The sequence below is a fragment of the Glossina fuscipes genome, unplaced genomic scaffold (genome assembly GCF_014805625.2).
Source record: "Glossina fuscipes isolate IAEA_lab_2018 unplaced genomic scaffold, Yale_Gfus_2 116, whole genome shotgun sequence".
Taxonomy (NCBI): domain Eukaryota; kingdom Metazoa; phylum Arthropoda; class Insecta; order Diptera; family Glossinidae; genus Glossina; species Glossina fuscipes.
Genome location: NW_023998459.1, coordinates 2,258,794 through 2,270,915, shown reverse-complemented (window position 1 = coordinate 2,270,915; position 12,122 = coordinate 2,258,794). Strand labels below are relative to the sequence as shown.

The following is a 12,122-nucleotide window of genomic DNA, read 5'->3' as shown; positions in this document are numbered from 1 at the left end:
CTCGGTCTCCCACATGGTTCCACTTTCAAACGAACACATATACCATCTTTTCTCCCTCCTTCTTCAATCCTTCCTAGTCATATATAGCTCCGTGCCTGCTTGTCTGGGTAATTGTATAAAACGAAGGCTATTCGGAAAAAGACGATAACCAAAAAAGAGCAGCAATCAATTTAGCAATCAATATAAGCCCGACCAAGACAAAAATCATATACTTATCTTTTGATATAATAGAATCTTTGATAACAACAGAACTTCCAAAATGTTAGAAAAATAATGATTTTCGATGCTTTAACAGACCGGCCATTAAATATAGGCAAGTTATATAAACGTAAATTTCCTGATGGAAATGTAAGTCCAGCATTTAGAAGAATTAACATAAGCATCTAAACCAGAGTTCTAAACATTTATAAAATCTTTACGAAAAAAAATTGGCTCAGCACAAGAAGTTCAATCTTGGCCTTGAAGAAAAGAAATTGAGGTTTTTTAAAACCAAATAGTAATTTCGCCATATCAACGCTGGAATTAAAATGAAGAAGCCATTAAAACACTGAGGACGTTAAACAACAAAACACTGCGCAGCTCGTAGCCAATAGTCAATTGATTATTTCAAGCAAATGTAAGGTTGGTACATTTTTTTAGATTAAGGGAAATGACTTTAGTATCATCGTAACTGCTCAAAATAATTAAGTCAAACTGGAGACCTGTAAAATTTTCAATTCAGATTCTGTATTACAAAGGAAACACCGAAGTTACTTTGCGAAGAGATATTCGATATGTTAGCTTAAGGAGGTTGGTAGAAGTGGGAAAATAGTTTAAAAATTAAAGTTAGAAGGCAATCACAATCATGAAGAAGCAATTAATTTTTCAAAAAACTTTGATGTGATGGTGTGTTTGGCTCTTCATTTATAGTTATCAACTAGGTCTCTTGCCGTGTTTTTATAAAAACGTAATTATCTTTCCAAATAGATCGTTTAATTTATCATTTTACTAAGCAGCCTCTCCTTGCATAAAAAAGCTTTCAAGGAAATGATTTACTCTTTGATCTTATATGGATAGTTTGTAGTAAATTTACTATTTGTATATGATTACTCAAAAATTTTGTGAAATAATTTGAAATAACGTAGCTATTATACGATTTGCTGTTACCATAAGAGGTAGAAAACGAATAATCTTCCGTTCTTTAAATATTTACAAACTTATAGCATGTCTTAGGATGGTACACATTCTAAACAGTGGCACTTGAGTATCTTATAAAATCAAGCACACAAACAGGGCGTTTAAATCTTATAATAGTCTTGTTTTCTTTGCGAATTATTTTTAAACGTTTATTGGAGACAAGCAGACTTACGAGAATACACTAATTTTACGAAATTATCAGGCATGCCAATCAGCGATAACAGAAGAGTTGGTAGGAGCTTCTGGGATATATATGCAAAATGCTTGTGTCTATACTATTGTCGAACACGATATCAAAAATTCTTCATTTCCCAATTATTTGAATGTAGGATATGGCTAAGAGCCAAGTCAATTTCAACATCAAGGAAACGACTACGTTAGAGATTGGAAAGAGGTAGGTGCGTTCATTAACTAGTTTCCAAATGCCGCTGGGTAAGTTGAAGTACCTCAACCGTGTCACTGGGCCCTAAAAGATTGAAAGTAGCTTGCATGTGACACACAAGAGTCATGCAACAGTTAATAACAAATTGTGGCGCAAAATATGGGAGATGAAATATAAAGATATAAATGTTAATTTTCACTTTCCTACATTAAATATGTGTTAAACGGGTCTTTATAAACTATGATTTTCTTATTATTTGATGCCTGATACATACTTTTGCTCTGTTTTGCTTTTTTTATCATTACAGAAAACTTTAAGTCGCGATTGTCACTTTGTAGAGTCACTCGAACACGGTTATTTTTTATATGCTAATGCATACAATTCTTTGTGGCGAATAGGGTTCACTAAGGGCTTTAGGCCTGTAGGCCCTAGGCATTTGCAACGCGCTCAAACTTTGCAAAGGGCTTGTTTCCTGTTTGTGAAAATCGATGCTGAATTATTCGATCGCCGAATTTTTGCAACTACAACATCGAAGTCTACTAATACAACACCGATATCCAAAACAACTTCAATTTTTGTAAATCGAAGATTTTATGAAAATAGTATTAGTGGCAGCAACCTTAGGAATATAAATGATAAAAAAGGTACTGCTAATAACAATAAAATACCGGACCCTGAACTAAACTACCATCCTGCAGAAAAACTTCCAGTGTATGGTAAGAAACAAATCAAAAATCAAAACTATGTGGCAAAACGCAGAAAACAGAACACAAAACTTGCAATACCGCCAACCACCCCATTTGGTGGAATTATAAAGCCAAAAAACTTAGTGAAACATCATCATAGTAACAAAACATTTGTAAAAGGAAAAGATACGCAAACTTACTCAGGAAGAAGTCCAAAACTGCAATTACAAATCCACAGGCTAGATAATACAGCAAACATTACGAAACCTTCTTTGATGACAAATGCCACAAATTCCGCCTCGTCAGCCACTCTAACGTCGACTTTGACAACTACAGCTTCTCTTGCTCCTTCGGCTCTGAACATTTTTGCCATGTTAGCAGCTAGTAGACGAAAAAAAGGAAGAAGAAAAAAGGAAGTGGAAACACCAGAGGGGAGTTCTACCGACGGCACTAACATACAATTATGTGCTCAGTCACCTTTAAAAGTTCAGATAGGTTGTTACGATGAAATTTCCACAATAGAATACAAAACCCGAAAATTCTACCATAAACATCAACTGAGACATCATCACAATTATCTGTACCTTCAACAATATTTTCTGAATGAGAGAGGTAAAACTATAATTAACGGCGTATGGTGTACAAAAAATAGTCATGGAGAAAACCATGAATACTCACATAGATATTACTATATTCCCGATAAGTTAAATTACAATTTTTTGCATAACATAATATCTTCCTTACCAAAAAAGCATAAAGCGCGCCTTAGCAAATTCAATGATGGTAAAAGTGCTAAGGAAACCATGACTGAATATAATTTTAGTAATAAACGAAAGCTCGGCCACAGTAGCAATAAGAAAATTGATAACATCGTTAGAAAAAAAATTAGTAAAAGTAGTAATATTCACGTGCATATACTGGTTACCACAACGAAAAACGTTTCGCCAACCGTGAACAGTAAATTGCTGCAAACAATCGGTATAAATAGTGAGAATAATGAAATTAACAAAGCCGACTTCTCAATGCAACAAAATGACAATAATTTTTTACAAAAACGTAATTATCATCCTTACGATCAATTGCAAAAATACTACACTATTTATCTGAATCGGCCGACTCATAACTGTGAACATGCTAATAAATGCCTAAATAATATTGCGGCATATAGTCCAAAGTGCCATCACGTTAATAAAAATAACTTCAGAAACAACGTCGATGAACTATTTAGCGGAGGAAAACGCGACATTGTAAATTTTGATGACAGTAGTGTTAACAATAAAAAGTTTACAATTCATGATGCGAGTTACGTTGATAAGAGCGGCAATGACAATGGCAGCAATCGTTATAGTGGCGTTTCGAGAGCCCTTTCGAAGTCCGTCTATGTCTCACCTTTTTCTCGCATTTTAAATAAACAAACGTTTGCTTATGAACATTATGCTGATTACAATGAAAATAATAACATTTACGATCAATTTAAGTGGTTGCAAAATAAACGTGAAATGAATATAGTACAATACAGATATGTAGTTTATTTCCTTTGACTTTGTGTGGCGAACATAGAACCGAGGGTTAAGTATGCTCGTCTATAACTTTAAAATTGTAAAGTTTCTAAAAAAATTCGTGATGAAACTTATTCCATTTAAAAAACTTAGGTAAGTGAAAAACGTTCGGAACTTTGTCCCGCTTTGCGCCGCTGTTGTTTTGGCAATTCCACATAATCGATTTGCGTAAATTAGTCTACGGCTATTAAAGGGTTTACATTTTACTTCTTATTCCCTATTTTAACCTATCATAAAGACGGCTCAGACGCAAAGTTGCAGCTAAACTAACATTATTCTCCCTTCTACTTTATCAAAACGGCTCTTCTATGTCCATTCAGTCCAAACTCCGAAAAGCTATGGAGCTAAGGCGGTTGAGTATCCACTATATCTAATCAGCTTGTTCCTATGTATGGTCGGGGATTGAGCGACACTGTAGTATTTTTCTTCCGAATCTTTTATCTAACTAGTGCATCGCGCACATGCTTTGGCGACCGTCATAAGGCAAATATTTTACACCCCATTCATCATTCTTGCGAACAAGTGACATCAGTGTGATCGCGTTATACTCAAACCAATGTTATTTATTTACATACCATTGAGTGTTTGTAGAACAAGTGGGATTTGCGTTTGGAAGTCCAAGTCTTTAGTACAACATATAACAATAACAAGGTATTTTTATACATGTATGTTTAAATGTAAAAAATCGAAAATAGGAACGATTCCAACCTCCGTGTCGACACTTAGCGTAGTGTGACGTTAGTGCGCGACTATAAAATATTGAATTCAATTTATCGGTTGTCATGTCTGTTTGTGTAGTGAATCCATCATTTCAAATTTGCAAAAGAACTCCACTACAGAATCAGCAAAAAATCTGAGATGCGTTCCTCGCCTTTCACTAACCCACAAAAATTATAAGATGCTTCGATTGTAGTAGTCAAATGCAAGATTTTAGTGCATACGGCTAGAAACAATTGTTAAGCCCAGTTGCAATCCCAGCCCAGTTTAAATCCACCAAAAAGTCAATTTAAGTGTTGGAACATTGAAGAAAATTTAGTGAGTACATTCTGTCCAACCACTGCACACACACGCAATTGATGAGCAGAGGCCAACTCATTTCCTTTATTTTACGAAAACTGGATGATTTTTTGAAATTAGCAGCATCCAAAAATGTATCTATTAGATGCTGCCATTGTTCTATCAGAAACACTCTCCAATAAAAGGCACCACTATACACCGAAATAATTCCGAACTGTCATAAATTCGCAAGCTAATTAAAAGTAAATCATTGGTGGACAGCAACACATTTATCAACAATCTCACATATCATTCGAGATTCGTAAAGACGGACGTTCCTCACGGAAATGCTTTTAAAATATGCAGACATTTGTAAAGTATCAAGTAATTTAAAAAGCATCAAAATAAAAGTCCACCAATGTACGCTAAATGTCGTTTGGATAGTAGAAAACGAAGGGCAAACTATAAGAATAACTTCACACATCTGTGAATTTTTCATTTAAGTATTAACAATGACTCTAAATTTAAAAAAAAAGAAGAATCTGACAAAACTTGTTTACAACCAACAACACAAGACAAAACTTCAACCACTTATAAAAAAAACAAAAACCGGACGTCATATAAAATAGCAAAAATCAAGAAAACGCAAAATGGCATAGAAATAAAAAATGAGAAAATAGGGTTTAAAATTAAAGTGACGATATGATGCCGTGGCAACTGCTCCTTATTCCGTATTTTTGGATTTTTCTGTTCTTCTAAGTTAATTAGTGTGATTCGCTCTTGGATGTACACAAATTTTAATCTAAGAAAATTGTACTGATTTACAGGAAGAAATACGCGTAATAGCTACATGTATTGAACGTTTTCGCAAAGCAGTCTATTACTTAAGTATAAGCGGAGAAGAACAATTCACGCTCAGTTATATTGTTTTAACGTTTTTTTGTTTTTTTCCTGCCGAGGCAACAACAATAAATTATTGATGAAAATAACATACTAATCATAAATAATAAAGTTGTCGTATATAGGAATAGCTGATTAAAAATAAATAAATTACTAAGTCACAAACCGAAAAAAAGCGTATACAATTTTCATTTAAAGCATTTTTCCTCTGATAAGATTCAATGACAGTAAAGATTTCACTAAAGTAAAGCCTTCAGAACACAATTCCTTCAGTTTTGTGTAAAGTAGTAACAAAAATGAAGAAATCTTTTTGTGTACAGTTACTCTGACTACAGTCGCTATTTCCTCGTTTGTTTTTGCTGCATTTAGTTGTGGCGGCATCTTAGACGATGCGAGGAATAATTAAATAAAAACCGTTTTGTTTTTGTATACCTGTAGAAATTCAGCTGGAGTTGCAACATTTGCTACCTTATGGCGATGGCAATCAAGTCGAACTTGCATGTGTCAAACAATTCGGGAATTTGGCCGTTGTCTAAAACATAAGACCACGCTCGTTGTGTTGGGCTTTGTTATGTTCTTTGGTGACCTGAGTTAGTATATTTTGCCTACGGGCGGCATTGCCAGAAAATCATCCTCAACTATAAGGATATTACCACAAATAAGCATTTTGGTGTGAGGTATTCAATAATACAGAACGAATCACAATTATAACGAATGCTCCGTATTTTTATACCCATTAAAGAAGGAAGGGGGTATATTCATAGTGTCAAAGCCTTTTCAACGCCAAGAATGAAACTTTGAAAACAGCATATAGTATATATAATCTTGACCAGCATGAACTCTGAACCTATTTAAGCATGTCCCTCTGTCCGTCTGCGTAACATCTGTAGTAAACGTTCTCCTGACCGCAAAAGTGAAGTTATCAACTTCAAATTTTGAAAAAACATTGGAAGGTACCCCATGTCTATTGATAATAAGAATGGGCTAAACCGGTCTAAGAACACCGGCCTACAGTACCCTTTGAACTGAGAATATTTCTGCTTTTCAAGAGAATTACAAAAAGAATTTTTTCTTTCTTCTCATAAACTACAGCAGAGAAATTTATAAAAATTTGAACGTATATTTTACGGGCGATGCTGTAGTACCTATAGAAAAATTGAAAAACTTGATTGCGCCTGTCCAATATGTTAGTATATCAAAATTTAGTTATATTTTTAAAACTTTCGGAAGCTTCGAGAACCCCATAGATTAGATAAATTCTTGGCTGGAATGAAATTTGGAATACAAGTAATCATTTCCTTCTGTCCGTCTGCCAATCTATAAGGTACGCCTACAAATTTGTAAAACAATTTAGAAATGACACAAACTTTTCAAAAGGCACGCCTACTGAGCCCACTAGCCTATGCGCCAAAAATCTCTATTTTGAAGACAAAAAATCAGCCGCCCCCATTGCATATTATAGAACATGAAAATTTAGTTTTTTTATTACATTTGTTTTAAGTTAACGCTGACGGGTATAAAAGATTCAGTCACGACCGAATATAATTTTCTTATCTGTTTTCTTGTGTTTTATTTAGCATTCTTTTGGTTACCCTATTTGCGCTATGTTTTTTCTTTTTTTATTAAATAATGATCAAAAAACTCGGCAAGAACAGATTTGGACAGATGTCGCGCTAACTATTGCCGTTTTCGAAGTTTTTAAATATTATACGGAAATTCATCCATAATTGTCTTCAAAATTTAACTGAGCATATTAAAAGCGTGTTTACTTTCATTTTTTCCAACGTGCTGTAGATTTTATTAATCTTCAGATTTAAATAAACCCCTCTTTTTGTTTTAAACTTTTCACTGAATTTAGGTATTATTAGCATAACGACGAAAGGTTACGTGTTAATCTGCACATAGAGCTGTCTTGAAGTGAACTTAGGTAAGCGGTGCTCCAAAGAGCTCCACGATCCTTATGTCACAAATGGACTACGATTGATCTCAATGAAATCAATACTTGAATACTCCTTTGTTATGCGGCCTCCTTCCTATAACTGCTGTGTAGATTTGGAATAATTACTCGTCTTCACCCTTACGAATTTGATTCACACTTGGCCTATCCTTTTTGTAAATGTTAACAAATGATACTATTGACTTGCCGATATTGCTTGGTGAGATAAAGTTCAATGTTCCTAAGCGCTACTCCATGAAATTTATTTTCATAAAACTTAACCAGTGTATATATAGTTTCGAGCTTTTCAACCTGATTAGAGTACTTTTTAAAAGTCTAAATATCTATAAATAAGTCTCAATATTGCATTGTTTAAATTCTATTAAACCATCTCTCCTCAATACGGTTGCTCTCCCTATGACGTATCTAAATTTACTTCCAAGCAAGTTCGTATGATTCGAAAATCGAATTTAATTTGTTCACTATTATCGGTTGCCAACCCTTTCCTTGTGTACAAAGGCGGATGTACTTTGTGTTAGATTTGGACACGCTTTTTATTTTTTTCTTGTTTATTTATACATAGACATTGTTTTTTTGTTCTATTTTTTCCCCGCATTTTTCTTTATGCAAGTTAACACAATCTGAATTAACAAACCAAGCTGGACAAAGAAAACAGGAAGTTAGATATGAAAAACGGCAACTTCGCACATTTCCGAACAAGGCACCAAGGAAGCAATATCTGCGGTGAACTATGTAGAAGAACGTCAAACCACCGCAGAAATTAGATACACGTAAGTAAAGTAGGATAAGTTTTTACTTGTAGTTGTTATTTTGACTTAATAAAGTTCGGTCACATTGGCCAAGCAAATAAAAAAAATTTTTTTTAAAGAAATTTTCGTAAAGGAAGATTTAGCTTACATAATACTTTGTAAATTTATTAATAATACTTAGCATTAGGCCAATTACATTTCCAAGAGTCAATTGAATTTAGCTGATAATTTATTTTAGTTGAATTTCAAGCGTAAATATATTGTTACGGAAATCCCAAATCTAGTTGATTCCAGCTATGGCATTTTCTAAAATAATACATTCCTTAAAGAGAAAAGAATTCGAATGTACATTTGCGAGGCGTGATGCGGCTGTAGACCAATGAAAGCGATTAGCGGAAAAGCAGACAGGTAAAAATAAAATGCATATCCGCAGGCGCGTTATGCAGCTGATGGCCGATGAAAACGGTTACCAACAAAAGCAGGTTAACGAATTAAGAATCAAGTCATAAAATTAGGCACTAGTAATATGATGGCAAAAATGTATATAAATAGAATATTTGTGAAGGACAGTAGAGTAGAAAAAGAATATTTGAGTTAAGCAATCGAAAGTATTGCCAAAAGCAATTTGTAAATACTCCCACATTTAAAGAAATATAATTGTAAATAAAAGAACTTTGAAGTGTATTTCTTTTGAATAAAATATACGCGATCCAGTTATACGGAATTCTTATAAAAGCGAATTTCATAACAATATAAATAAATTTGGACAGGTGGTTTTACAGAGTGTGTTTCCCTTAAAAATGTTTTAAGTTATCAGCAGTAGTTTTTGGGTACCCCTTTTATGAATTAACGTCTGCGTCCTTTCTTTAAAGCGCTGTATCTATGGTTGCAGGTTTTAAATTTTTTGCTTTTCAGCTTGGTTTTCGCAATCAGAAACCGCGCGTTAATACTGAGACCATTAGCAGCTCGATTAGCAGCTACTATTTATCAACCTTTCAATTCGGTGGCTCGAGAAAATAGCGAGAGGATTAATAGAAACCAAATGTTTTTGGTGTCTTTGAAGTATGATCAAATAATTGTATAAAACTTTCGTTCCTTTCCTTTCGTTTTTGAAAGTATGTAGGAAATGTTTTCTTTTTTTTTTGAAAGAAGAAAAAAACGAATTTTTGGGAGAGAGCCTGTTTTAAGTGTTGGATTTACATGTCAATTTTTCTGAAAATAAACGGAATCAATTATTTTTCTTTTGTGAAGAAAAACGGCTCTGAGTTTAAACAAAAAATTTGTTCAAAAATTCTGGCATAGAAATGGGAAGTCTTTAGGAAATTTAACAAAATATTTCTCGATAAATCCCGATCTGGCGAAAGCAAAATAAACGAATAATTTCTAAATAAGTGAAAAACTAATTTGATACAGAAAGAGGCTTGTTAAAGTCAAGATTCTATAAGAAAATTGGTTAAGGGACTAGGAGAAGAAGAAACAGAAGAAAGTTGACGAAAACAGAAAAAGGAAGCTGTGACAAAAGTGAATTATATTCAGAAAAATACTGAATTATTTGAAAAAGTGAAACATTGCAGCTTGGGAAAAGAAACAACGTTACACCACAGACTCCCACTCTATTCCACCTCATAATTTGACTGTTTATCATCTCCCAGTCTACAAAACTCAATTCGCAAAGTATGATGTGGCGACAAAGTTCTCGCATCTCTCTCGAAAGTGGGAACACTTAAAAAACCCCAGGGCCAGAGCTATGCCAACATCAGCAATATTCTTTCTGTGGAAACTAGCACCGTTCGTTTAAAATGGGTGCGAAAATTATAATCATAGTCAAGAAAGCTTTGACTGGTTTCCCAACGCAAACGCAACATCGATGCGTTCGTCAAATAAATGCTACTGACTGTCAGAATCTAAGGCCCAATTTTGATTTTACTGTTGCTAGTCCTTTAATCTGTTTAATTTTTTTCTTTTAAAATTATAAACATTCCTTTTTTAATTCATAACGCGAATGTACATTCGGCGAGTCTTAAAAAAGGTGAGTTGAATTATATTGTTAATTAAATTAGTTATTTAATATTAAAATTTTAATTCATATTTTTTTTTTACAAAAATTAGTGATTTTGTCTTTTACACAATTGTCAGTATTTTAATTATTCATATTGATTATTTTTAATATTAAAATGTTTGTTAACTAATTTACTTTGTTCCTGGCTGGCGAAGTAGATTTACTCATTTACTCAAGTAAACCTACTTACTTATTACACGTTTAAACACACATATTTCCAATTACAACACATAACAATTCTAAAAATTCTCTACGGCTAATTTATCGTATGGACCCCCCAATCACGGCCAGCAAGTCAAATTTTTTAAAAGCCCTTTGAGTATGCTACAGAGAATTTTTATTGGAAATATAGAATAATATTTAAAAAAGAATAACCAAAAGGTAGAATTGGCGAAATAAGCACTCGTCTGATGCCTGTTTATTGAAAACTTTAAATTTGTTTTTTTTTTTGCTTTTTGTTGTAATGGATTTGTACTTCATTTTATAAATATAATGTATCCCAAAGGTTCCTGTCTTAATTAAAAGATTCCATTTAACACATGTTTCTTTACTCTCTCTTTACTGACTCTTACAATAGAGACAACGAAATACATAGATGCTTCAAGATATGTTCAAAATTGAGATTAGGAGAATCTTGGAGACTTTTTGTGTATTTGTTATTAATAACAGAAGTGATGCTGTTTATTAGGAGCCATTCTATGCTTGCTCCTTCATTCTCATTTGCGCGGGCGAAAATTCTGTTAGTGGTTTCTTGATATAGCGGTACACTCTCTCAAACTTTTCAAAGCAGAAGCATATAAAATTCCGTGTTTTTAAGTGAAAATAGATTAAGGAATGCTTATAGATGTGCATGTATAAAAAAGACCAAGCAGCAGATATGCCCGTAGCAAATATAATATGCATTCTGTTCATCGTTTATTTGGAAACATTGAAGAATTCTAAATTCTTTCGCCGAATGCTTCGACAAATTTCAATGAAAATTTTCGTATTAAGACTTATTAGGAAATTTTTTATAATAAAAAAGAAATTATGTTGTAATTATTCGCATTTATCTTTATCTAATTCACTTATTTTATTTATGCATTTATTAACCTTATTTGCTTACACGAAGATATATAGTACATTTTAACCAAGTTCCCATATCATACAAGAATTATGCTATACGGTGCCTATTTATATTATATGATTATTATATAATTTATATTCCATTCGCATTTCATTCACACTTGACACAACACGTCATCTCCGCAAACGGCAGCTGGATAATTTTTGTGTTTACCGGTGTTAGTGAAAAAAAAAGGGGGGAAAAAAAAAAGAAAGAGATTTTAAATATATGAAAAAAGGAAAGGAGGTTTAATAAAGTAATAAAATAACCAAAGAAAACAATTTTAAAGAAGGAAAAGGAGGGAAGGAGGAGGAATCTCTCGTGAGAGAAAAATTAAGAAGCAATACATATATTCAATTATTATTTTTTGTTTTTTCTTTGTGATTTTTTCTTTTTGTGTTCCCTGTGATAACAAACCAAAACAACATCAGCCCGTCTCCCCATGGAGACTGGGTCTGATCTTATAACTACTAATAGAGACTGTTTTGAAAATTTTTACATGAACGCCACTGGGCACACCAAGAGATCGAAAATGGGTGAGAATAATATTCTT

At 33.2% G+C, this 12,122-nt stretch overlaps 1 protein-coding gene across 4 annotated transcripts in view; it reads left to right on the top strand.

The window, feature by feature from the left end:
• LOC119640212 overlaps positions 1 to 5,317 on the top strand; it is an 89,560-nt gene extending 84,243 nt beyond the window's left edge. For all 4 annotated transcript variants that reach the window (XM_038038069.1, XM_038038068.1, XM_038038070.1 and 1 more), the window contains one exon: positions 1,866 to 5,317. In XM_038038069.1, the coding sequence (XP_037893997.1) occupies positions 1,866 to 3,785 (1,920 nt within the window). In that variant the 3' untranslated portion in view covers positions 3,786 to 5,317. The remainder of the gene's footprint in view (positions 1 to 1,865) is intronic.
• The last annotated feature ends 6,805 nt before the right edge of the window (positions 5,318 to 12,122 follow it).